This window comes from Diaporthe amygdali (genome assembly GCF_026229845.1).
Source record: "Diaporthe amygdali strain CAA958 chromosome Unknown NODE_12_length_1037015_cov_66_201586, whole genome shotgun sequence".
In the NCBI taxonomy this organism is placed as follows: domain Eukaryota; kingdom Fungi; phylum Ascomycota; class Sordariomycetes; order Diaporthales; family Diaporthaceae; genus Diaporthe; species Diaporthe amygdali.
In genome coordinates, this window is record NW_026517032.1 from 251,773 (window position 1) to 277,916 (window position 26,144).

The 26,144-nt window shown below is 55.3% G+C and overlaps 7 protein-coding genes across 7 annotated transcripts; 2 read left to right on the forward strand and 5 right to left on the reverse strand.

Annotated features, from left to right (window-relative positions):
* Positions 1 to 5,710: 5,710 nt before the first annotated feature.
* Positions 5,711 to 7,086, reverse strand: J7T55_001822 (uncharacterized protein; the record flags this gene model as incomplete). The annotated part of the gene is made up of 3 exons (XM_053142726.1): positions 5,711 to 5,787; positions 5,842 to 6,099; positions 6,240 to 7,086. The coding sequence occupies 3 exons, from the start codon at positions 7,084 to 7,086 to the stop codon at positions 5,711 to 5,713; spliced, it is 1,182 nt and encodes a 393-aa protein (XP_052994276.1).
* Positions 7,087 to 14,843: 7,757 nt separating this feature from the next.
* J7T55_001823 (mitochondrial 37s ribosomal protein mrps9) lies at positions 14,844 to 15,903 on the reverse strand (the record flags this gene model as incomplete). The annotated part of the gene is made up of 2 exons (XM_053142727.1): positions 14,844 to 14,935; positions 14,997 to 15,903. 2 exons carry the CDS (start codon positions 15,901 to 15,903, stop codon positions 14,844 to 14,846), a joined length of 999 nt encoding a protein of 332 aa, XP_052994277.1.
* Positions 15,904 to 16,213: 310 nt separating this feature from the next.
* J7T55_001824 (elongation factor 1 gamma domain-containing protein) lies at positions 16,214 to 17,827 on the forward strand (the record flags this gene model as incomplete). Its single annotated transcript, XM_053142728.1, has 5 exons — positions 16,214 to 16,243; positions 16,309 to 16,495; positions 16,698 to 16,702; positions 16,770 to 16,850; positions 16,907 to 17,827. 5 exons carry the CDS (start codon positions 16,214 to 16,216, stop codon positions 17,825 to 17,827), a joined length of 1,224 nt encoding a protein of 407 aa, XP_052994278.1.
* Positions 17,828 to 18,149: 322 nt separating this feature from the next.
* Positions 18,150 to 19,436, reverse strand: J7T55_001825 (uncharacterized protein; the record flags this gene model as incomplete). Its single annotated transcript, XM_053142729.1, has 1 exon — positions 18,150 to 19,436. The coding sequence occupies one exon, from the start codon at positions 19,434 to 19,436 to the stop codon at positions 18,150 to 18,152; it is 1,287 nt and encodes a 428-aa protein (XP_052994279.1).
* Positions 19,437 to 20,149: 713 nt separating this feature from the next.
* J7T55_001826 (uncharacterized protein) lies at positions 20,150 to 21,159 on the forward strand (the record flags this gene model as incomplete). The annotated part of the gene is made up of 2 exons (XM_053142730.1): positions 20,150 to 20,335; positions 20,389 to 21,159. 2 exons carry the CDS (start codon positions 20,150 to 20,152, stop codon positions 21,157 to 21,159), a joined length of 957 nt encoding a protein of 318 aa, XP_052994280.1.
* A 221-nt stretch (positions 21,160 to 21,380) lies between these two features.
* Positions 21,381 to 23,792, reverse strand: J7T55_001827 (Atypical/ABC1/ABC1-A protein kinase; the record flags this gene model as incomplete). Its single annotated transcript, XM_053142731.1, has 1 exon — positions 21,381 to 23,792. One exon carries the CDS (start codon positions 23,790 to 23,792, stop codon positions 21,381 to 21,383), a length of 2,412 nt encoding a protein of 803 aa, XP_052994281.1.
* Positions 23,793 to 24,220: 428 nt separating this feature from the next.
* On the reverse strand, positions 24,221 to 25,573 carry J7T55_001828 (nuclear protein Es2; the record flags this gene model as incomplete). The annotated part of the gene is made up of 1 exon (XM_053142732.1): positions 24,221 to 25,573. The coding sequence occupies one exon, from the start codon at positions 25,571 to 25,573 to the stop codon at positions 24,221 to 24,223; it is 1,353 nt and encodes a 450-aa protein (XP_052994282.1).
* Between the last annotated feature and the right edge of the window lie 571 nt (positions 25,574 to 26,144).

Genomic DNA, 26,144 nt, shown 5'->3' on the forward strand with positions numbered 1-26,144 from the left:
TATTATGCGTCGCGAAAGGATTGTTGGCGCGGGTCGTACCGTACTTGTGCCCTCGAGTGTCTCCACTCCAGGCGCCTAGGAAACTTTGCTCGTATCCCAGCCCACGTACAGTAAGCCCAAATCTTAAAGGGGTCTGAAGACATCTGTATTGTATTGTTGCAAAGTGGCTGACTTCAAAAGTCCGTCTGGAATTCTCAGTTTAGATATTCTGCCAGAGGAGACAGACGGGACACGATCACGGCGTGGACAAGTGAATTTGGGATTCGAGTCATGGGGAGTGTTAGTAGTGGACTCTGGGATCCATTCTTTTACTTACTCTCTAGTCTTTTGCACTGTTCATGTCTTTCTAACCATGAAACCCCTGAGGCCCCTTACGTCGGGCTTCACAGAGGCAACCTAACATGTTGCGCTCCTAAAAGACTGTCCATGTTTCTCTCAGGTGTGGGTAGTTGCCCAGATCCAAGAACGAGCCGAACTTGGTGGCCTGGATGTTCAGCAGCCGGCCACAAGTTTCTGCCCAATCACCCATTTGCAGTTAGAGACGCATAGGCATAAACGCCAACGCCAAAGAGGACGTTGCTCGCCGCTGCTCGCCGCTGGCTTTGATGACAGCAGATTGGAGCCCAACATCCGAGCCGAGCCGTGTCGGCCTCAGCTGAGAAAGGAAGGTAAACAGACATGCCCATCACAGCATACTCTATATTCGGACAAGTTGAATCCTCTTGGCAGGGTTGCGGCGGACGCGGCGGCATACCTTGCATGCGCGTGGGTGTTGCCGATTAGGCAGTAGGATTAATTACCTCCCGAGACCGTAAGGGGTGGACACAAGGACCATCTGAACGTTGCTCTTGCCATAGATGTGAGAAAAGTCACATGGATATTTCACACAGAGTCAAGGGATTGATGTAACATTGCATCTGCAGAAAAGACGCCCATCAGCAGGTCGATCCCAAGGCCTCGGGCAGCCGTGGGCTTTGCAGCAGTGATCGACCAACCGCTGGGCAGGGACTCCGCCATCTTCCCCAGATCCGCGAGGAAGATGACCTGGACCATGCCAGATCTGAATCTGACGGGCCGAGCCAGAGTCGTAGGCAGGGCAGGCGGGCAGGCCAAGGCTGGGTCTCGCGGGCAGCTTCCGCTGGGGGAATTTCGAAGGCGCCTGCTGTGATTGCTGCGAAGAATCGCAGGCGACGCATGCACGACGCAAGCGAACTGGGTCTCATGTAGGTCTCTCCACGGGAACGTGCATGGCGAGGCGCCTCTTCCCTGGCATGTGGGTGGATGAGAGGGAATACTACCGTACCAGTACATCTGACCCGCGCAAACGGGGCAGAGAAGGCTGCAGGTCCACCGTCGATGTACTGTGACAAGACCAAGACTGAGGCGTGGGGGTCTAGATCCCATAGGCGTCTATCCGAAAACCGGTTGGTGTCGTGTGATGCCCCCATCTGGGGAGAGGGGGCTTGCTGCAGCGTGAAAGATGAGTCGGAAGTAAAGACTAAACGGGTCGCTCCCGTTTCAGTGACTCGATGTTGATGAATGGATTGTGCTTTTTGCGAGACATAAGAAGTGTCCTGCTGAAGAACTCTGTGTCGTCCTGGGTGAACAAGTCTTGAAGCGCGATCTTCGTTGACGGCTGACCGCGCTGCCTGGCTTCAGAACGATCGTTAGGGAATGGTTGCACGAATCTGACAGCCCCTTTCAACTGAGGCACTGCAAGCCCGCGGATGCCCCTGTTTCCGTGCGGGTTGGGCATCAGAAAATACTCCTGGTTGCTGTCGACTTTCCGACGGCATCTTCCGTGTTTGCACGCTCAACTGCGGCGACCCAGGCTGGGTCTTGGTCACCTAATACTGTTGAAAAAGGGATTGCTTTGTCCTCATGTTGCGAGCGGAAGGCTGAAGTGGAAGTCACAGCCGCAATATTGCCAGACCAGCGCCGCAAGACTTGTCTCTGCGGCTGTCTGGTGAACGAAAGCCGACTTTGCGGCCCACGACAAGTCTCGTCACGGCGTATTGAATCCCAGGATACTTGGACGACAGCGGACGAGGATCGTGAAAAGCACCATGGCTTTCTCAGGCCACACACTGGGGTAGAGAGAGAGAGACTGGGACAATTCAACAGCGCCAGACCCCCTTGGATACTTCCAGGGTACCTCTGTGGAGGCCCCTGTCCCAGCAAAAAATCCCCGTCTTCACTCGTGGCTTTGCTCCTAGCGAATTGGGCTGGGAGGCTCTGAGAAGTCTCCAATTCGAAGACAGGTCAACGGATCGACATGTGCCTTGTGGAGCGCGTGCAGTGCTGCCCCGTCGGTGACCAGAGCGTTGGGAAAGTTAAGGCTTCGTTGACCGGTGAGGCTTGTCTGCACCGTGAGTGATGTGTCAGGACACACACCGACTTCCAGAGTGGGTTTTTGGAGGAAGTTTAGCGAGACAGGGGGCAACTTAGCAGCATCAGGCATGATTCTGACAACCACTACCCTCATCAAAGAGACCACACCCATTCGAGCCTGGAGTTGGCGAGGCGCAAGTGGTGCTCAGGTGACAATGGGAGAGACCGGCTTGACTTGGATAGGCAGGGGGGCCACATGCTGGACCTGGGACGGGACCTCGGGCAATATCGCGCCGCGGCTTGCCAGCGACAAGAAAGGAGAGGCATAAAGACGGAGTCCATACACCTAGACCACACAGTACAGGATGGATGTGCTTGCCCCAGACCCATCCCTGCCTGCGAAAGCCTGGGAACGGAGTCCCGTACTGTGGTAGGAGGACTGGTTCGCGAAGGGCCCCCTGTCCTTGCGATTGGGCTGAGGACGAGCGGGATCAAGAAGGAATCTCCCGAGATCGACGGCAGGGCAAGCTGCAGGCGGATTCTTGGTTTTCCCCTGCCAGCTCGCCAGAGTGTGGGCGCCAGCGTCGCAGTGTCCCCAGTTCCAGGCTGCCAGGCTGGGAGCGAAAGCGGGCAGCTGCAGGTGCCGGCACAGGGCACACTCAGGTCGCCTGCATATACATACAGACTCCAATCATGCCAATGCCAGCCACGCTGGGCCATGCTGGGCCATGCCCACCACCTCTGGTCAGGGCTGCCATGTGACAGGCCAGGACTTCCCAGATGCTGAAGCTGCCCATGTCCCACAGGCGACATGAAGCGGACGGGATCGCCTGGCGGCCTGGATACCGCGCCTGCGTGCATGGACTAGATCGATAGTACACAGTACCATTCTGGAGGACAAGTCGACGGGCCACATACCTGGCGAGAACTCGTGTCGACAACCAAGCACTGATCGTAGCGCGTGCTGTGGTGAGTGATAATGCGTACTGTATGTACGGTAAGTACATGGTCTAGCGACTAGAAACCTTGAAGAGTGGGGACCGGTGAGGGCTTCTTGCTCAGCTCGAGCGACGAGGGCCAGGTCATGTTTGCCTTGGACGCCTGGATCTGAAGCAGGAGGCATGGGGGCATGGGGGCGCATGGGCATGGCATGTCGTCAAAACCACATGTCGCATTGACAATTCAATTGTCTCTCCACTCGGGCCCTCAATGGTCGATCCTGCCCGCGTTAGCTCCCGTTGTTTGGACGGCCAAGGGTTCAGCATCTGGAGTCGTAGACAAGATATCCATGTCTTACGGCCCTGGCCACCCGCGCATGCAGTCTGGCAGTCAGTCAGTCGCTCAGTCAGTAATTTCAGTCAGTGAATCGCCCAAATGAGCAGACAGGTAGTCAACATGTAGCTTGACCAACCGTCCATGTACTCCGTACCCCCAGTACGAGTCTGCAGATGCAGGCGCAGGCGCAGGTGCAGAGACACGAAACGCACGCTCGGGAATGACGGCCTCACCACCCAGCAAACACACAAACACTGCTCGCCAAGCTGAGACCCTCCCGCCAGATCAATGTTCCATACGGAGACGAGACAAGACAAGTTTAGAACCGATGTCCAGTAAGCCCTACTCATCTTGCCTCTCGCTCGCTTATCGACAGGTCGGCCGCCACGAATCCTCCAGCTCCCGTTTCCAGCTCCAGCTCCGGCTCCAGCCCAGGCCTTCGTTCGCCCTCGCCCACTGGCCCCCCTCCCCTTTCCCAGACCCAGCATGTCGGTAGGCCACTTCCCTGTCGCTACTAAGGTACGACATATGTACAGCTTTCTGCTAGTCAAATCTGTCTCGGCAATCACCTCAGCCAACAATGCCCTCTGCTAGTGTTTTTGCTTTTTTCTTCTTCTTTTCTTTGCTTGTTTACACACACACCTCGCACACGCCTCCCGCCACCCTCTCAGCCACTGGGTCACCTGCTCAGTCTCATACTTGTCTGCCGTGCCATCTCTGCAATCTTGCAGGGGCTCGTCACGGCCTCATGTTCCTAATATTAGAGGCCACCCTATCTGAACGCATACTAAGGTATTCTGCACAGCGAGATGGCCTGTTCTTTCAACCTTGGGGACCCCGGCCTCTGGACGCCCGTGGCTCGTGGGTTCGCGGTTCGTGGTTCGTGCCGAACCTTTTGGCCCTCCCAGCAATCCCGAGGAAGGGATCGGCATGCGAGGCGGACGGATCATCTGATCGCGGCGACAATCACCACCCAGGGACAAGGGGCCTTTGGCAACCGAATCTGCGTCAGCCCTAAGCTGATGCAGACGAAAGCAACGTCTCCTGTTCATTGGGGGGGCAAGGGAGGCGCGTCTATCTCGCGTGCCCAGATTCGCAGAATGCTATCGTTTTAGTTCACCCGCATCGCTGTGCATATCACCCAGGATTCTCTTGTCAAGGCGATCGTACAATTTGTCATTTGCCCATTTGCGGTGAATTCTCCTTCGCACTCCTTCGCACTCCAATCTCTCACAATAGCCGTTCGTCCAGCACACACAATATGCTTGATTGGAGTCTCCCCGCCAGTCCGACTGTATCCCACGACCTTGTAGCCTAATAGCATTGGTCTCTCCCTGGCATCGCAGACACAAGGGAAGAGTGGGGAAAACAAGAGCAGAAGTACAAAGTACAAATCTATATACAGGAACAACGTCACAACATGCCCTTCGTTCCACATCCCGCCTCCTTTTCTGGAGCAGTGTGCCCTGACCAATTTGACCAAACAAGAACAGAAGCAAAAGCAAAAAGTATTCCGGCCCCGCCGCCCTCGCAGTGATCCATCTACGTGGCTCAGCCTGGCCACGATTTCCCGCCCACCCCGTGAATTTTTTGTTTTCCAGTAGCATGAGACAAGGCAGATGAAAAGAGACAGTATTCGTACACTTAGCAACCGTGATGTTGCCGCCCGTGAGGGCCCTCGACAATCTATGCGCGATTTCTGTTTGAGACCTGTTTTGTCGCTTTTCTGGTTCTCGCGGTTTGTCGTCGGAGTGTTGCTCTCTGTCGTACCCATTGTTCCACACAACCCCCTACCAAGTCCTGTCGACCATGCCAGCTTGCCGGACGCCTTCTAAACAGGGAAACCATCCCAACCTTGGGCCGCCCACCTCCCCAGTCCAAAACCTTCGCCTAAAACAAGTCCTGGTCCGCAAATATCAGAACGAGTAGAACCGACCCCCATGCGTCCGTCCAGTCTCAGAGGACAGTTCTCAGTCGGCCCATCATTGAGAATCCGAAAAGCCAGACGCGCGCATCAAAAGTAACGTGGAAAAGCCATAATGCATGGCAGCGCAACTCCGTGTATTGGCGCTAGACATGAAGCAGGATATGTACGTTTGCAAACTTATCGACCAGAGCTCGCCGCTGCGGGTCCGCCCGAAGCGTCGTCGGGGGAGTAGAGATCATGGCACTCGAGCATAACTGTTCAGTACAATGTCAGTGGATGTAAAATATCAAGGCATGTGGTCGACCTACCCTCCGTGATCTGTTCCTCCCAGACGCCGTATTGGTAGTCAACAAGCCCATGTCTTTCAATGCTGTCGCAAAGCCGGACAAGCTCGTCGCCCAGCTTCTTGAGGCCTTCCAATGTGATCAAAGTCTGTCCTCTCCCAAGTGAACGACCTGATTCCATGAGTTCTTTCTGTGCCTGAAAAGTAGCAAGCCATGCGTGGTTGAAGTCGTTCCACAACTTGATTCTGTCACTGTGCAGATTCTGATCGTCGGAGGTGAGACCTGTTAATCACGGTAAAGCTGTCAGTAAAGCTGTTTATCAAATCATGGGTAAATGAAGGTCTATGCGCCTTATCAGGAGGCCGGGAAGGGGAATGAGAAACAAATTGGTCCAGAGTCAGTCGGAGGGCGCTCATTCTTACCGAGCTCGTGAACATGGGACAACAGCCACTCGGAAACACTTAGCAGCGATTCACTCGCTGTCACCAGTGCCCCATCCCTGATGTTTTTGAAGATTTCCTTCAGAGCGTCCTGGTATTGAGTATACGCCTGGTTGAGGTCCGCGCCCCCTGGGTATTCCGAGGAGTCCTCCATGCTCACATCAGGCGGCGCTGTAGGAGTCGCCTGAGCTCCCATGGTTTGCATGCCAGCGATGTTGCTGGGGTAGTTCATCATGGTATTTCTATCAGAAGCTCCCTGCTGGTAAACCGCTGCCGCTTGAGCACTCGAGGGCTGCTGCTGCTGCATAGCCGAAGCAGCCGCAGCGTTGGTTGGCTCGTTCGAAAAGTACTGGGCTGTCATTGTGGTATCCGCTGGCATCATCTGAGGAGCTGCAGGTTGCCGTAGGTCAAACGAGCTCCCTGGCGTATCATATACGGGATTCTGCGTTGTAGCCTGGGGTACATTGTACATCATCGTGGGGTTATACGAACCGGCAAAGTTTTGCGTTTGCCGGCCGTCTTGTCCGTAGCTCGTAGCCGATTGTTGGTAGCCCATGGTGTTCTGGTGTATACCTGCGGCAGTCGAGAATCCCGTTGCAGAAGGTTCTTGGTAGTAGGCGCCATATCCGGCTGATCCTCCGCCAATGCCTGCCCGGGCGCCGCCTTGGGGAGACGTGTTAAGAGGTGCGGGTCGGTACCTCTCCGTCGTGGTGCCGGCCATGGTGCGGTGTGCCTGCTGCGTCGGGTTTTGTACAGTTTGGTGGTACCTCGTGTTTGTGTGTTGGAGGGGCGGTTCATTCTGCCTCCTGCGGCGATTGTTGTCGTCCATGCCCCGATGGAGCGCGTCGCTACTTGACGCCTTGATTGGCGAGCCCACCCGATGCTGCGCCGGCAACGGAGCTGACGAGTACAGCAGGGCCAGTTTGGAACGCGATCCGGTCACGCGACCGTCGCTTCGGAAACCTGGCAAAGGTGAGGGTATCGGGAGGTGCGTTTGCTTGCAGTCAGAGCGCCGCGGTGAGGGGCAGCAAAGGGCGAGTGCGCAGGTCTTGCAGACGAGGGAGGACCCTGATCAAGCGTGCCGAGTACAGGATAGGGCTAACGGTGTCTTTTCCCAGGCAAACTTCCTTTTTTTTCTGTCTGGCAATCCGGTGAAGAGGAATTGCCTGCTATGTCTCTGTCGCACAAAGCGTCGATGTTTGCGGGACAAGCAGATTTTGGGACACAGTACAGGCTGTCCGGTTCTGTGCCGTGGTGCAACAGGTGACAGGTGTACTTCGTGTCGTAGAGGCGGGAAGGACTCGATGAAAGCCCAACCGCAAGTAGGAGGGGTCGACCCGAAGTTTAGTACGCGGTCAGGTAGTGAGGGCGAAATGCGCTAGGGGGAGCAAGCAAAGATCATGCCTCGCTCAAGTGGGACGACGATGTCGCGAGGAGCGCGGGAGAGCTGCAAGCTCGCAGGAAAACACTGGCAGCAAATTGCGTAAATGCTGAAGATGACTTGTCAAACGGCTGGCGGTCTTGTACTGGGAGGATCCTGGAGGCCCACGCATCGATCTCCTCGCATGACAAGCTCTGACTTGAGAAGATCTCCTGGGTGGGAAAGCCGCACCAGGGTCTCACAGGAGAGTCGCAAGTTCCCAAGTTCGGATGGCCTCTGGAGCCTGATCCGCCTTGATGCGCCACAACGTCCTTGTCTGCTCGCGTCTAATCTTTGTGCGGCCTGGGGGGGTGGTTGTCGCGTCAGTGGGAGATGAGGGAACAAGATTTGGTGTCGCCCTAGAGGGGTTGACAGAATATTTTCTGGCAGGGAGAGGCCGGCTTCAAGTAGTGTGGTTGGGCCGAGTCTTAAAAGCACACCAAGGGAACACAGTCCTGGCGAGATGTTTCCGGATGCTGGCGCGCGGAGATGCCTGGATACCTGACCTGCTGCGTAAGAGTCCTCCAGCTAGATCAGGCACATGGATGAATGGACATGGACACGGACACCGGGCGAGTAGCTTCAGTCATGCAGAACCCTCCCCCTCCGAGCGGCGGCCCAACAAGTTGCAGGTGGCCTCTAGGACGGCGAGGCCCAAGACGACGCGGAGCAGAGGAGGAACAGGCACTAGGCCACCTACAGCCAGCCACCGCCGGCAAAAAGAAAAGACGAAGTCGAGACGAGATACAGAGGCTAGATGGGAGTGCACGAGGAGCGAGGGTCGTTGAGAAGGGGTGGGGAGGGTTGGTGATGGCGATGTGTATGGGTATGGGTATGAGGTATGGGTACAGGAGCGGGCGACGGTGAGGGTGAGGTTGAGGCAGGGAGGGTACGCTTAGGAGAGAGTGAAGGGGTATAGTTTCCAAGTTCGGCCCTCCTGCAAGAGGTAAGAGCAGGGCTCGATCGAATGGGCAGGGGCAGGGGCTGGACTAACAAAGTGCAGGTGCGGGTGCAGGTGCTTGCGTGCAAGTGCTAGAGCAAAATATGAGAAGGCGGGCTCAGGTACCGGTACTGGACGAGTATCCACCCGTGGCGATCGGCCCTGGGAGGGTGCCCGCGTATTGAGGTACTCAAGTACTCAAGTACGTACTCCCTCGAGTGCACGTACGGCGTGTCTCGGCGTATGGGGAAGGGGGGGGGGTCCGCAGAAAAAGAGACAGAGGGGAAGAGAGAGAGGAAGAGATGAATGGGCGAGGCTGGAGGTCAGAGAGCGACGGCATGAGACCATCGGGTAGCGATGGCAGGACTCGTCGTCATCCACACAATGAGACAAAGAAAGACCGGAATACTAAGATGGAAATCGCAGGTCTAGAGTAGCAGAGAGTATGGGTACTTTGCATCAGGTAGCCAGTGGTCTGCTAGGACCAGACAGAAATGGAGGCTCAGGGAGGTCAGGGGTGATGAGGAGGAGGAGGAGGAGGAGAGTAAAAAGGGAGGGGGGTGTGATGAATAGATGCGGCCAACCTTACCTAGCTGTATTATTACTGTGCGGCATCAGATGCACGCTCGGCAGTCTTGTTGATGATGCAGGGCATTTGGATAAGCTAATCATTTTGGATGAACTTTGGTTGTACGGAGGTACACATGCATGACCTGTGGCGACGAGCGCAGCTACTCTTCCCTTCCCATCTGCTCTCCCGCCGGACCGAAGTCGACGAAATCAAACCGAGCAGAGGTGGTGGCCGATAGTCTGGCCCAACATCTCTGCCATCCCTTGGAAAGGAAGCGAGAGGATAGTTACATTGGTGTGTTCAGCCGGACTGTAGGAATCTATGCTGGTAGCGGTGTGAGGACTGCTGCTACATGTCAGCAAACAAACAGTTCCGTTGTCTCCGTGTTCTCTCCGCGGTCTCTTGTAAACAGCAACCGGCCTTTCCAACAGGAGGAATAACATGCTGCTGCACTGTCGGAAACATCGCGGCATGTCTACCTTGGTTTTCGAAACTCGAAATTGTTTGGTTACAACATCCTGCGGTCCGCAGTCTGCAGCGAGTGCTATTGCCGTTTCTGTTTTCAGTCAGGGGAGTTGGTTGGACAGTTATTTGCAGGGGATGCCAACATGCCAGGTGCTCATTCTGAAGGGATGATGCAGACAAGATCGACCAGGTAGTCAGTCTACTTCCCGTCGGTGCGTAGGCAGAGGTCAAGCCACAGCCTGGAACTCGAAAGTTTCCCTCTGATAGAACCTTGTGCCACCTCAGCTCTCTTCATCAGTGAGCACAAAGTAACATACACGAACGAATAGATGGTTGAATGAATGAGTGCTCGCCCAAGTCGGAAGCGCGCCCGCTCCCCTGAAGCTTCGTCCACAGATCGGGCTACGGTTGCGAATTTGAGGTCTCATTCATGCGGTGGCAGAGCGCCCACAGAATGCAGGGCACATGCGGTGTCGGATACGGGCAACCTCTTGAATTGCAAAAAAAAAAAAAAATAAAGAAAAAAATTACCTGCTCCAACCCCTGGCGTAACTCTGCTGTGGGATGTGATCCAGTTCTGAGGCTGACAATCTGCATCTCTTGGTGGAAGAGTGGGCGAGTGAGTGAGTGAGTGGCCTGGAGTCACTCCGGCCTGAAGGTCTGCTCGCGTCTGTTGCAAACCTTGCTGGGTGATGCTGGTCAATCAAATCTATCAGAACCGAAAAGCAAAAATCCCATCTGCTCATCAAACCGAAACCCCAGAGCTCTCACGTCGGCGCTTCTGGTAAGCGCGTCGTCTCACTGTCCACGGATCTGTCATCCTGCTGGCCCTGGAACAGAGAAGCCGTGAAAAACCGCCGACGCTGGGGGTCTGCCCGAACCCGAAGCATCATGGCCTCGGCGCAATGCTTCGGCCAGCGTGAGACGTCAGAACGACACTTGCAGCTGGCCCTGGTGTGACTGACCAAGCAGTCTTTGGCAGATAGCATCCTTTTGGGAGGGTCTGTGATCAAAATAAATTGATCTCCGAGATTGGTGGGGTCTGACAGTTCTGTGGTTCTACCAAACAGCGTGTGTGAAAATTGCTGTACTTGGAAGTACTTGGTAAGAATGGTGAGGGCAGAACGTACCGCATTCAGGCGGTCGTACACGACCCAGAATCTTGTCGGAGGATAAAGTTTAAATCAGCTGAGATGACTAGATCCTGTCTTGCGGCTTGCCCACTTGAGTCAAGACCCAGTTGCTAGTGTCTTTGGCACGTTTTATATTTAACTTCCCACAGTGTCCTGCGTGTATTCAAGCAGCGCTCTGATCACCCCAGCCACCGCCCCCAGGGGTTGCTCGCGAGCCCGTGGCCGCCTGGTTCCGGCTGACCTCACAGCTATCGAGAACTACAGGAATCGCTAGTCACGCAGTGTTGCACTTACCGACAACGCGCGTGTGATTTAGTCGTAGATGAGAATTTTTTTTTCGATTCACTTGAAGTCACGGCGACTGATGGTGCAGGTGCGTGATGGCACACTATCTGTGACGGTGACCCGAGCTCAAGACGTCGGGACCGTGGACAAAGCTCAATGTGCCTGCCTGGACCGCACCCGGTGGTGCGCGATGCAAAGCAACCTTGGGGGTTGATAGAGGGACAACATGCCTTACCAGCCACGGCTCACAGAAAGTATGCACCACGTCCGGGCAGCACCGTTGGGTAGCGTGTCTTAGATTGTCGGGGGCTGGAAGAAATGGAGTTGCGTTCCGGCGCTCGGGGACCCGGCAGCAGAAGCATCGTCCTCAGCGGAGATCTGCGCTAGACAAATCTTGTTGTAATTCGAGGCTTCCGGCACACTTCTATGCGACGATCGATGCCCAACCATTTGCCCAAGTCTTTATGGAAGAAGCTGTCTGGTGTCTTGGGCGTTGAAAATTCTGTTGTCATGCTGCATCTACGCGCAGGTGCTGCTCCCCGTGCGGCGCACAGGCACGAGCAGGTCGGCCCTAAGTCGAAGCGCACAACGGCGGTGGGCTCGAGACAAAGGACGAGGGAGGTAGCGGAAGACAAATAGCCGAGTACTCCTGTTAGTTTTTCGACGGCCCAGCCGGAGAAACCCTGCACCATGTCATTGGGGACGGAGGAGGAAAGGCTGGGAGTGACTTTGGAGGATGGCATGTCGTCAAGAGCCTGCGAGAGGCAGATCCACGTCCGTGCATTGCGGGTCGACGTGTCCAGGGGTCCTGTCCCAGGTTTCCACCCCCCTTTTCCTGACCAGCAAATCATGACTGCGGCACAGGGCTCCGCTGGGGGCAGATTTGCCGAGCCAGGGTTGTACAGGTACTTGAGCATCGTGGATCTTCCTTGTTTCAGCTGGCTGACTCGCATGTTTTGGAGGTGGTGTGTGTGCAACATCGAGGCTGTTGTGTCGAGCGGAGTGGATGTCGATGCGTTTCTTCTGCCTGTTTCAATCTTCATGTAGTCGACCATTCAAGATCTCTTCAGGCGCAATCTGGAGTGCCTCAGCCCTCAAGAGGCCACGATCAAGGCCGGCTGGGGCTGGGGATGGGGCTGGCTGCCACTCAATGCGGGAAAGGTGGGTTGCGTGGACGGTCACTTCGCGGATCAAGCCCAGCCAAGCAGCCCACCACCGGAGAATGCCTGTGCTGTAGGTACCGCCCAAGGGCACGAGCTTCGAAGCTTGTGAAGCACCAAGTGCATGGCGCATTATGGAGACGCGTTGCCCCATTGGATTGCCAGAGCCCTTTCCAGCGCGTGCTGGCTATCTGGCCTATTTGGACGCGACAGCGGCGACATCAGTGCCCCCACAACATAATTGACGCGGCAGTTCCTCTGCCTAGGGGGAGGGCCGGGCGCCTTGCAATCTCTGCAATACAGTACAGCGGCAACAAGCTTGATGAGCACATGCAATATGACAGTCAGCACGCACGGTCAGGCAGGAAAATCCAATGGGTCTGAGTCGGTCTCAGCGACGGATGACGTAGGCGGTCGGTCCTCTTGATCGATTGATGGCCTTTATCATGCGGTGAGAATGACAGAGGAACGACTTGGATGACTGCGCGCGGGTTGTGAACACGAGGTCTCTGTTAGGAGCTCTTGGAGATGACGAGTAAGTTGAAAAAGGTTCATCTGATGGGATATCCAATGGGCAACGACATAGCGCTCGAAGACCACTTCCCCCAATGCCAGAGGAAAAAAAAAATCACCCAGCCCGAAGCTTCTGCAGGGACCTGGCCACTTGGGCCCTTCCAATTACTACTGTGTACCGCATGGCTTCCTGCTAGGCGCAGCATTTCCAAGAGGCACGATTCGTCAATGGCTGCATCGTCAAATTTAGTAGGTGGACTTGTCGCAAATGACCGATCCCAGCTCAGATTTTCTCACAGCGAATCAGTCTCGGGCTTGTTCACTCCGGCGATCCCTTCAGCCTCGGCGAGGCGGCCAGTCGCTGATCGCCTTGGATGAGGCGGGCGGCGTCTCCATAACATTGCCCGTTATAGATCAATGCCAACCAAAAAAGAATTAAAAAGAACAAATAGGAAGGGGGTCAGGGGGTCTGGGTTCAACAGTTCATGCTGCATCGACATGTACATGGCTCCAGGGACCTGAGAAGCCGAGATGGCGTCCCCAGACGGACCGAAGGCCTACCTACTATCTATGGTTAGGCCAGAGCTGGATGTTCATTGAGCGTTGTGAAGACAGGGCTGACAGCGAATCTATTCGCGATGAAGGAGTGGGTTGCGAATGTGATAGGTCAGGTTCCCACCGTGGTAGCATGGAGTCTGGCATAATGGTGATCCTTAAATGGGGCCGCAAGGCGTGGGACTGACTACCTGTGTCGGGATAGTCGATATTCAAAAAGCCTCGTGCTAGTCCACAGCGGGCATGAACACATTCATGCCCCATCTAAAACAAACTGCTAAGGCGTTAGACGAAGTCACGGTTTGCTTCACTGGAGCCGGCCCGTCCGTGTTATTTGGCATTCCGGTGCCTGGCGGTTCACGTGCGTGTCCTTCTCTGCGTGACAGCTGCGCAAGCGGCGACTTGAATCCCCGGGGTCTGTTTGAGCACTTCCATAGGACCTCTAGGAACGAAACCCGCAGCCAGGAATCACGTTTAAACTTCCGCACCCGTTGGTAGAGCCAGCGGCATCGATCCCTTGGGCCGCGAGCACTGCACTCGGGTATCAAAGTCGAAACAGGACTAACGCTGCCTTTTGATTCAGCATGAATGCTGGAGGCGGATCAGGGCCTCGGCTTTAGGTGTGTTATGCGAGTTGGGCAGAACCTTCAGCCTGTGCCTTGGCCCGCCCTCTGGACATGCGCAGTGGCCAGGTCTTGACGACGGATGACGATACGTAACTCCCAGCACGACGTAAAAAGTCACAGTTGGCACTTGTCGGGCTCGCCAAGATTTGACCGAGCCACAGGGCCACGCCCGCATGATTTTCTCCCTAAATCGCATCTTCTGAAACATACCGTTTCTAGAAGCCCTCTAAACAAAGGCGTGCGCCGATGCATCTCAATGGCGGGTGTAGTGGGCGGTTTGCCGACCTGGATCACCTTGCTGGCGACGATGGGATGCTCGCTCTACCACGTTTCTCTCGAGGGATGGTACCTTGCGAGCCTTGGGGGCTATCCGATACGGGATCCCTCGATCGTCCGATCACTGCGACGTTGCCCACGGCCCCAGGTCAGGCGAATGGATTTGGCCAGGCTAGCACCAACGGCCACCAACCTCGGATGGAGATTGTCTTCCGAATGGACAGCATAGGCATGATATTTCGGGCAAATAAGAGCGGGAATGCCCGTGTCTGCTGAGATCTGAGGAAGCCACGACATCTTGCCTCGCAATTCCGCGGTGATTTTGATAGCGAGGCGTTTTGAATCATCTCACATGCTTCTAGTCGCAGGCTGCTTGGTGAGTCTAGAATAGCGCCAAAGATCATAATGCGAATAATCTCCTACAAAGTGATGGTACAGCCCGGTATGTACATGATAGTGGGCCGCGCGCCCCGAAGCTTCAGCCCACTCGTGTCCTTGTGGTAGCAAACTACATGCCTCACATCATGCGAACACATGGGATGCTTCCTGCCCTGACAAGGTGTAACTCAAATATAGATGTGTCAATGTCATGGATCGGAAAATTAGGCGCATGCATATTCCAGGCAGTACAGGTGGCTTGCTTTAACGCTTGACCCAGGCAGGCTTCTTCCTTGCCTTGAGGTGGCCGTGCTTCTTCCTCTCGACGGTTCTGCGATCCCGAGTTACGACTCCGGCTAGGTGGTGTGTCAGCATCTCTTTTGTCTGGAATTGGAGGATTTGCGTGTGTCCACTTACCTCGTCGAAGCACCGGCTTGAGTGCTGGCTCATGCGCAAGCAGAGCCTTGGCAACAGCGAGGGTAAGTGCCTCTGCTTGTCCGGTCGTGCCACCGCCGTCAACGAGCGCCCATACATTGTACTTGTCCACCCGCTGTGAAGCCTTCAGCGGCCACATGGCGCTCTCACGGTCGTGCACGCGGCCGAACGCATCTGCCAGCGACTTTCCGTTGATGAGGACCTCGCCAGTGCCTTCTACAACCCACGCGCGTGCCGTGGACGTTTTCCTCCGTCCCACACCCAGTGCCCTGCCGAATTTGTCGATTTCGATTGGTTTGGCAATGTTGGTGTGTGGGTTGATGTTCCGCTTGAACTTCCCAACTGCGTCCTTGACACTTTCTGGTGATAATGACGGGTGAATCTTGTGCAATCGCTTGACGAGCGTCATGGCCTTCGCGTACTCGGACGCCTTGATGTCTTCGCCAGCCGACAGCCGGTAATCCTTCAGCGTCTTGAAAGCAGCTTTCTCCACTTGGTCTGCCGGCACGGTCGGCAGATGCGCATATTTTCGCATCAGTTTTTGTAGTGTGAGGTAGCTGTCGTTGAAATCCGACTGTCGAGAGAAGTACGACGGCGATATCGGTAGGGCTCGGGCGTGTGGGGGGAATTGAAGCTCGCTGCTGCCAGGCGTGTCGTTCCTCTTGTCCATGCCCTGTAAAGCCGCCCGGACCCGTCCCATGCTCATCGCTGCGAAGTCATCGGCGCTGGTGGCATCGTCGGCGCCTGAGGTTGTTGTGGACAGCTGCCTCGCACTCCTGGCCTTCGGGCTGAGCTGCAGACCCTGTAACATCTGCCGAAGCTGCTGCCATTGTGGCGCTGAGGACTGACACCGACCTCTCAGTGCGAAGGTCGGTCGTAGAGATGCCATTTTCGTCGTGCTGCTACCTCCTCATGACCACTGTGTCGTTCGTTGCCGCGCTTCTTGTGCGCCAGAGTCGTGACGAGCTGAACCGTGTCGCCAGAGCGGGAAGCATTTTCAAGAGTTGCCTGCCAGTGTTTGCTCCTCTGGCCCCACAATTCGCCACAGCCAATCAACTGCGGGGCAGGTTGTTTAGGCGGTTACTGCCTGAAAGCCCGCAATCGAGCGACGCAAAATTTCTTAAAAGTCGAGCCAGCAACCAACCCCTCCTTTGACTCAATCATCAAACCCGTATTGTGAAGACGACAGATCCGCAACAATGGCTTTCGGCAAGCTGTACACATACGAGGTAAGACTTCCATGCACGTAACGCGACAGATCCAGATTGAACTTTATGCTGAAACTCTTCCGCAGAACAACCCCCGGAGCACGGCGATTCGCGCTGTTGCGAAGGCCAACGACCTCCAGCTCGACATCGTCGAGGTCGACACCACCAAGCCCACCCCCGAGTACCTGAAGCTCAACAAGCTGGGCAAGGTCCCAACCTTTGAGGGCGAGGACGGCTACGTTTTGTATGAGTGCGTGGCCATTGCCATCTACAGTAGGTCAAGCCCTCTGACCCCGCCCGACGCCTCGAGCAGATCTCTCCTGCACGCACAATGATGATTACACCTTCAAAATATTACAGTTATCCCTGTCTGAAGAATAATTTCTCTGTTGATACACATTATCTGACCGCAATTCCTGCCGCTCATCTGTTCCTTCTTGACATTCTGCGAGAAGACTTGGCTAATTCTTCACAGTCACAGTACGCTCCTACCCCGCTGGAGCTTCATCCCCCCCGCCTCCTGGATAACGATGCTGACCCTATGTAGTCTCAAAACGAGAAGACCACCCTGCTGGGCAAGACCAAGCAGGACTATGCCTCCATCCTGAAGTGGACGAGCTACTTCAACGTACGCGTCGAGCCCCGACTTTCTAGCCCACCCACCTGCTAACCAAGCACTCACAGACCGAGGTCCTCCCTAGCCTGGGCAAGTGGTACCGACCCCTGATCGGCCGTGACCCCTACAACAAGAAGTCCGTCGATGATGCTTCCAAGGCCGCCGCGAAGGCTATCGCTACTGTCGAGGAGCACCTTCAGCACAACACCTACCTGGTTGGCGAGCGCATCACGCTGGCTGACCTCTTCGCCGTTGGCATCATTGCCCGCGGTTTCGAGTTCTTCTTCGACAAGAAGTGGCGCCAGGAGAACCCCAACGTCTCCCGGTGGTACGAGACCGTCTACAACCAGCCCATCTACTCCGCCGTTGCGCCCAAGTACGAGCTCCTCGACACCCCCAAGCTGACCAACGTCGCCCCCAAGAAGCCTGAGCAGCCCAAGAAGGAGGCCGCTCCCAAGAAGGAGGCGCCCAAGGCGGCTGAGGAGGATGCTCCTGCGCCCAAGCCCAAGCACCCTCTTGAGGCCCTGCCCCGTGCCACTTTCGCTCTCGACGAGTGGAAGCGATACTACTCCAACCACGATGAGGCTGACTCCCTGAAGTGGTTCTGGGAGAACGTCAAGTTCGACGAGTACTCCATCTGGAAGGTCAAGTACAAGTACAACGACGAGCTTACCCTCACCTTCATGTCCAACAACCTGATTGGTGGCTTCAACACCCGTCTTGAGGGCTCCCGCAAGTACCTGTTTGGCTGCGCCTCGGTCTATGGAGAGAACAACGACTCCGTCATTGAGGGTGCCTTCGTCATCCGTGGCCAGGAGTACGAGCCTGTCTTCGATGTCGCTCCCGACTACGAGAGCTACGACTTCGAGAAGCTCGACCCAACCAACCCAGAGCACAAGGCCTACGTTGAGGCTCAGTGGACCTGGGACAAGCCCGTTGTCCACAACGGCAAGGAGTACAAGCACGCTGATGGCAAGGTCTTCAAGTAAACAACTTGCTTCTTTACGATTTGACGCTAGGAAAATATGAGGGGGGTCGTACGATTAATTACCATGACTTCGGGATCGAGATACCATCACCATCAAGCCTGAAGCTCTACTAGATTCTCTATCTGTTGATCGTCGCTGTCTTGACTCTCAGCAAGCTAGCCCCCGTGAATAGAAAGTACATGAATTGAAAGTCAAAAGTACCGCTCAAATGCACTTCACTCGCTGGCTGATACACTCGGCGTGCCTCGCTGTCCTGGCTGCGATATGCAGTCGTAATTATGTTATTCTCAATGGGTATCAATGCCTCTGCGACGCTTATATTCTACGCCATCTTGAATGGGTTGACCCGAACGTATGTGCTCACATCCTCCTGGAAACATAGCTCGTTTAGGTAGTCATGTACCTTGGGCAATATATCAAGCGTCTCATCCAAATCGCCTGTGAACTCCGGTATCGTGATTGCATTGTGCGGCTCACTCCTCGCCTTCTCCACCGAATCATCAATAAGCACCGTGTTCCCCTGGTCCCAACACTTGCCTTCGTACCCTCTCCTGTCCGAAGGGAAGCTACTCTTCACCACGGGATCATCCCACAGCGTTGTGAGCCGCTTGTAGCATTGCGTCCGCGCGTTGTAGTCCTCGCGCGTCAAGCCAAACCGGTCACGACCCCAGACGGCGACAACCTTGTGCAACTGCTCCGGGTTTACGAGCGTCTCGACCATACGGTTGACGTTGTCTGGGCGCGCGGAGCTCCAGATGACCACCCAGAATGTCTCGACGCAGTAGCTCACGAACCTGTCCGCGTGCGGACGCCTGCGGAAGTTGTGCGGCTTCCTCCTGTCCGGGCGGTGCAGCAATGTCCCATTCAGGTCGATCACCACCAGGAGAGGACCAGGGTCGGGCCGGCGTTTGGGGAGGAAAGATGCGCGGGCCAGGTACAAGGGCGTCGGGTCCGGGACACCGCCCGAGGCTGCGCTGGGTGCTGTGATGGCTGCGCGCCCGTTCTTGCTATTGCTCCTGGGTGAAGCCGTTGAGGGGGCCTCGAGAGAAGCGTTGGTGGTGGCCGCATTGGCGGCTGCTGCGGCTGCTCTGTGGGACCTGCGCGGAGGGTTTGTTGAGCCCAAATCCTCGGTATGCAGAGGAGCATGCCCAGATGCATCTATTCCTCTCTGAACCAAATCATACTGGGCAAGAGCAGGCGCGGGGTGTTGGCCGGGAAACATGTTGGGCTGCATTGTGCTAAATGGCATCCCCATCATCATCCCCATACCGTTCATATTGATAAAGTGCTGGTTCTGAAATGGGTTCGGCTGTAGCATGGGCATGCCGAAGTTCTGAAGCCCGTTCATCATCTGGGGCATCAGATAACTTGGACCGTTGGCGGCACCACTTAACGCCATGGCTGCGTTCATCGCAGGCCACGACGGGTTGATAGATCCTGAGGGCGGACCTTGATGGTGGTCTTTGACGGGGTCTGAGAAAGGAGCCATGGGGTGGACTTCTTGTGAGAGACCGTTCATTGCTGGCGTTGCCTCCGATGTGCGATTTTGGGCGGCTGCGGCTGCGGCTGCGGCTTCTCGGGCGCGCTTCTTGTCCTTCTTCTTGCCCATGGCGGATTCTGCAACATATGCCTTGCGATCGGCGCTTGAGACGGAGATGCGAGAGGTTGTAGCCAAATAATGGTTGCGATAAGGTCTAGCTGTTGACAAAAAGCGTGGTTGCTGCGGAGTGTGCTTTGATAATTGACAGTTGAGACTCGCCGAATTTGAAGGACAGGAAAGTACTCGAGAACAGCTCTGGGTGATTGCATTCACAGGAGGTAGCTCGTGGACTAAGACATTCCACATCGATAACATTTGCTTGACAATGCGCGATGTCCTCACCATGCGGTTCCCTCCTTATTTAGCCTCCTTGAGAAGCGTCCTGGACTTGATAAAGGAAACCAACAGCCACGATGCGTGACTTAAAGACAGCTGTTATCTACAAAGGTTGAGAAGAGGGATACAATATCCAAGGAGAGTGATGTACAAGACAGCAGAAGTTGGAGCTCATAAAAGGCGATGAAGAAAGAGAATGGCTGAAGGCACGACTCAAGTGAGAGTGGAAGTGTCTGGTCCTAAAATTCATGAGGTGCAGTGCCTTATCGATAAAGGGATTAGCTGTAGCGGTACCTTGCAGGCAATGCTATCTCAGCCCATTTTCAAGTACAACGACTTATCCATTGACCTCAAACCCGCCAAATTCTTGCTTCTCATCTCAACCCATTGCAGCAACGCCCAAAACAGCTCATTACATGTCAAAATCACAGCCTCACACAAAGGAAATGGAGTCAAGAAAACGCAGGTTACCTCATGCCGGGTTGCAAAGACGAGTCAGGGCCAGAGCCGAGCCAGAGCCTGACCTGGACGCCTTCGATGGGTTGAGTGACGATGCACCAAGTGAAGAGGAAATTCAAGAGAATGAATCGGCCTCTGGGTCTGGCTCAGCCAACGAGAGTTCTGATGAGTCTGTAAGTCGAGCTAGGCATCTTCTTGCATATACACACACCTGACTAAAAAACAGGATGAGAACAACGAGTCATCTGAGGAAGATGAAGAGGAACAAGGCATCTCTGCCGATGCTTCGAAAATTTCATTTGGGACACTGGCCAAAGCCCAGGCCAAGATCCAACAGTCAGGCCGTCGGAAGAAGAAAAGCGGCGACTCCGACGATGACGGCTCAGAAGACAAGGATAACGCTCCCAAACCAAGAGAGCAAGCCCCCAAGAGAGAGAAGCCGCCCTCCCGCAGCAGCAAACATGCGCCACAGGAGATGACATCTAAGCGCCCTGTCTCTCGCAAGCGCGAGATCATCCCCGTGAAAAAGGTCCAGTACCGAGACCCTCGCTTCGACCCGCTCGTGACCGGGCAGTCTGTCAAGACCAAGGCAGACGAGGACCACGTCCGCAAGGCCTATGCCTTCCTGGATGAGTACCGTGAGGATGAGCTGCGGAAGTTGAAGGGCGCGATCAAGAAGGCCAAGACGCCGGCCGAGAAAGAGCAGCTGCAACGCGCTTACATGTCGATGGAGAGCAGGAAGAAGGCCAGGGATAAGAGGGACAAAGAGCGGGCCTTGGTGGAGGAACACAGGCGGCGCGAGAAGGAGCTTGTCAAGGAGGGCATCAAGTCGAAGCCTTTCTATCTGAAGAAGTCGGAGCAGAAGAAGCAACTACTGACGGACCAGTTTTCTGCCCTGTCCGAGAAACAGAGAGAAAAGGCAATCGAGAAGAAGAGGAAGAAGATCGCGGGCAAGGAGAAAAAGGCAATGCCTATGGAGAGGCGGACACGGGAGTAGGCCTGATTCTGGAATTTACGACGCAGCGATGCGCGTCCACAATGCAGTATGCTGGCCCTGCTGTTCTTCACTGTCTGGCAGGCACTGAGATTCATGGTCCATATTGGCTGATGAGCGGGGGTTTCTACATGGTTGTCTAAACTAATCACCTAATGTTCAGAGCTAGGATAAGAGCATTATCCTGGCCTTGCCATGGCGCATCCTTTGATGCATAGCAGACACTATGCCTCTTGGTCCCGAAACCCGTTTTTGGCCAAGCTTTGCTCGAACATTTCTCTGCACCTAACTCTGCTGCCCAATCTCGCACAGAGCAAGAACGCTCCACTGAGCTTCCGATGAAGACTGTATGTCTCCTCCGGCGGGGGCGCCAGCCTTTCTCTGATCATCACGGGGATTTCTGCCTTCACCCTCTCCGTGATCGTCTGGTCCCTGAAGTCATAAGTCTCCGGCGCGGATTCCAGGAAAGGCTCCGCGAGCGTCAGCACCGAGGCGATGTGCGCGTCCAGCATTGTCTTGCTTTCGTGGCCAGTCAGGTACCCTAGCTGCTCACTCAGAATGCGCACACCATCACGATCTGTTCGCGACGCAGCCTCGAGAAGCTGCACGTATTGCGTGATGAACTTGTCTGGGTACTCCCTCGACGCACCAAAGTCGAGGAGGACAAGCCTGTCCTGTTCGGCATTGTAGAGGAAGTTGGTCCAATTCGGATCTGTCTGCATGAAGCGGAACTCTGTGATCTCGCGCAGGCAGAGGCGCAGAATCTGCGTGCCGATCCAATCCCTTTGCTCTTGCGTGAAAGACTTGATCCGGGTCACGCCCACGCCGTCCATGAATTCCATGGTCAGGACCTGTTTGCCGCAGGCCTCCGGGTAGATTTTAGGGACAGAGAAAACGTCCTCTTCGGTAGCCAGCAGGCTTCTATATCTTTGTGCACATTGGGCCTCTCTTTCGTAGTCACACTCCCAGCCGAGCTCTGTCCGCGCGTTGTCGATGGTCTTGTTGAGGTAAAGGCCCTTGGGCAACAATTTTGTCGCTGCAAGTAGAATGCCCAGATTGTCGAGATCCGAGTTGATGGATTCAGCAACCCCTGGGAACTGAATCTTGACAGCGACTTTGGCGCCATTCTTCAATGTCGCTCGGTGCACTTGTCCAATCGATGCAGCTGCAATGGGCTTTTCCTCGAAGTCCTCAAACAGGTCACGCCACTCAGAGCCCAAGTTCGTCACCAACACTCGATCTCGCTGCCACGACGGCATATAGTCTGCTCTGTCCTGAACTCTCTGTAGGACCTCCTGAATGGGAGCCGGTAGCATCTTCGAGTCCTGAAAACTCATCATCTGCCCCAGCTTCAGGGCGGCACCTCTCATCTTCGAAAGCTTCGAAACGAGTCTTTCCATGTTTGCCGGGCTTAACATCAGAGACCCTTGTCCGCCGCCTCCTGTTACTCTGCTGAAGCTCTCGCTGACAGCCCCAGCGAACATGCCAGCGGCCAGCCCACCATAGTTCCATATGCGACCAAAGCGAGACGAGGGAACCTTGGATTCCCTAAGTTCATATTTGGTCTCGACTGTAGCGGTACCGAGCATCTCGCCCAAAGCGGAAGCATCCTCCTTCGTGACTGACTGGGCAGTATGCTCGTTACTTGGCTCCTGAACCGTTGACGCCGTTTCAAGGCCTGCAGGATCCGTCGGAGGCACTTCCTTCGGGGGCATTTGCTGCCTTTTAGAAATCGACGGTGCTTCGTTCACTTCAGCTTTGGGCTGCTGTGCCTCAATCATCTCCGCTGGCGCGGATGCCGGTTTAGTCTCCGTTGGCCTTGCCCGGTCCTCCAGCTCCGATTCTTCCGCGACGCGTGACGCAGTCGATTTGGTCTCGTTCCGTTGGTTCCTCAATTCTTGCAGAATAATGGAATCTTGGTGGGCGTTCGTGTGCCCATAGTCGACAGCGCCAGGTATGGACTGTCTGGGTCGCTCGCTCCTCTTGGTACCCTTCCACAGAGGATCGAGTCTACGCCCACGGCTGGTTCGAAACAATCCCTCGAAATCGACGCCCTTGGGTAGTTTGGCTTCTTCATCTTCATAGGGTTTCGAAGCTTGACTCTTTTCTCTTCCTTCCTTTTCTTCCTTCAGATCAGGTTCTTGAATCGTTGGAGACTTTGCGGAAGAATGCATCGGCGGTATAATAAATCCCGATGTAGTGGCCTGGGGTTGCTGGGCCTCCTGACGTCTGATCGAGTCCTGGACTCTCGTTGACGGAGCAGTGCCTGGATCCTGCTGAGTCCCCTGGATCGTTGCCGAGTCCAAAAAATCGCCAGATGATGACTGGCTAGGCGTGATGTCTTCGACAGACGGCCTTGCGCCGTCATCCGCATTCACATGCTGGCCAACACCATCGGGCACCTCTGATGCTGTAGCTGAAGTCTGTCCCTTCCCAGATACTACATGAGCGTCATTGGGACCATCGTGCGGATCGGGCCGTCTTTGCTGCGGCTGGCCCCTTACAGCGGCGACAATGCTTGAAGTCTTCCCATAGCGGTCGACCTGGCGAGCCCTGAGGGCGATATGCTTGGACGCGACCGAGCGTGAGGCGCTCAGCACAGCCGCCAGGTCGATTGCAAAGTCCACGAGTCCCATCTGAGCCACAGATGTACTAAAATGAGAGCCTCATTGCCATAGTCACCACTTCCATGCCGGCCTGGTCCAAAGAGCGAGGGGGAAATATCTTGAAGACCGGTTGCGGCTCCTAAAAATGATGGAGCTCTCATCCATGATGCAATTAATCCTTGCATCAGCCCTACAGATCTCGGCAGGCAAAGGATCGCCAGGGGTCTTCGGTATGGTGCGTGTCGGTTAATTGCATGACAGGCAACGACAGTACTTTCTGTTGGGCATCACAGAAATATTGGCCGTACAAAAGGTATTCGACTGCTCTTTTGCTGGTTGTTCACAGCCAATCTATTTTCACTGCCCGGCATCTACGCTGGAATCGAGCCCGCGGTCTAACCTCGCTATTCTATGGGTATCATACGCAAATATTAATTCAAAAGTCCACTTTCCTTCTCTCATCCCATCGTCATGTTCTTGAGTCCAGACTTTTTGCTCCTCGGTGTGACTGTCCCTGCAAATGGAGTCCTGCTTGAGGCCCGACTCGTCCCACCCACTTGACTCCAAAGGCGCTGGGCAGCAGGTGTCAACCCTCCTGAGACTCGTGGGCTATTGGGGAACTTCGGGACCGGTGTTTTCTCAACCTTGCCTACAAAACCAACTTTTGCCGACGTTCGCTTCGATTGAGCTATTCGGTCTACCATGCGGTGATGTAAACTTTCCCGCTTGCCCTGCTCCTGGATCTTGAAGGGGTTCGTTGTCTCATCACCAGGGCCCAGATCGATGACAGGCAAAACCGGAGCCGATGGCTCGGGTTCCTCGTCGTCCACGAAGGCATATCCGTTGACACGTGGAGTCTCGTCTCCCTCAATGATAGTCGAGCTCTGGTCCCCGGGCCTCCTTCGGCCTGCAATGGCATCTCTGACCGCAGATAGGGTCGGGGATGGTGGTCGCGCTGTGTCGGGCGCGATGGCTAGGCCTGGCATCCTCGTGTTCGCGTACACGATTGTCTTCGGTCCTGCGCGGGACGCCTCCTGCGAGCGCAAAGCCACCGTATCCACTCTCGACTCATCAAAGCTCTCCGGATTGAACATAAGGCCGTTCTTTGGATCGGACTTCCACGTGTCTGGCACCGCAGGCCTATCGTCCTTGTCCTTGATTGCAAGTCTGTCCTTCCTGAAACCATCATCCACCATCGACCGCCCCCCTGCCGCCAGCTTCGCCTTGATCTCCATCTGCTTCAACTCTTGTTTCGATGGGAGCTTGTTGCCTCGCCAAAGCCAGCCGTATTTCCCTGCCCTCTTCTGGTTTTGTTTGTCCAGAAGCTTGTAGAAACTCTCGTTGTCTTCGCTGGTGTATTTTCCCTGGAACGCGCCGAGGCTCATGTTCGTGTCGACCTCGGGTGCCGCACGCACTTCTGAAGCCGCAGTTACAGCAGATACCGTGGACATTGGTGTATCTCCCCCGGCGCCCACCGGCGTCTGACCTCCTGGCTGGGTCTGTACTGGTCGCCTTAGCCTCTGTCGGCCGGGAGTCATGACCTGTTTGAGGCGACGGCCGGCACTATGAATCCATAGGCGATCATTTGAATCTAATGCATCCAAGTATTCTTGCTGTGTCTCGCTCTCCAGGAGCCCGGGGAAGAAGTCGCGGGCGATGATCTTCGACAGGGCATCTGTGTAGGTCTCCTCGTCGAGCACCTGCTTTGGTCGCTTTATCTTCTTTGCTGGCGGGGGCGGAGGCATGAGTTCCATTTCCGCCGCTTCTCGCTTGCGCACGAGCGCGGTGGACGTCGAGCCTGGACTTGTCATGTTGGTGAGACTATCGTGGTCGTTGAGACCGTAGTCTGGTTGAGAGAGGGTGATTGATGCCTGGCGAAACAGACCGTATGAAGGTGGATAAGCAGGTGGCTTTGCGGCCGGAACTCGGGGGACCTGGTCAGGCTGCCAGGCAAGCCTACCAAGCACCTAGGTACCGTTACCCGTGCTTATTGCTCTGGGCTACCCATCACTAGCGTCATCGCGGGGAATCCCTGCGACTAAATTGATACTGTCCATAGTAGTCTACACAATGGAAGTGCTTCGAACGCCGGGGATCGGTGCCGACAGACCCCTGCAATAGGTATTTGCAGCCTGCACCTCTCCGAGTTTCGACTGCAAGCTTACCTCTATAGGTCGACGAAATTCGCCTCGTGCAGCTTTCAAGACGAGTGTCTGCCTGGCTGAATTAAGCCTGGATTCTATCCTTTCTTCCAAGAACGCCACCCTGCTCGAAAACCTGCCCTTCCACCTTGGAACTTGTCCAACCCTCCAGCCATCTCTCCATCCCTGTCAATCTTTGCCCCTCCTCGAAGAGAAGCACAATTGTTCGCTAAGCGCCGGG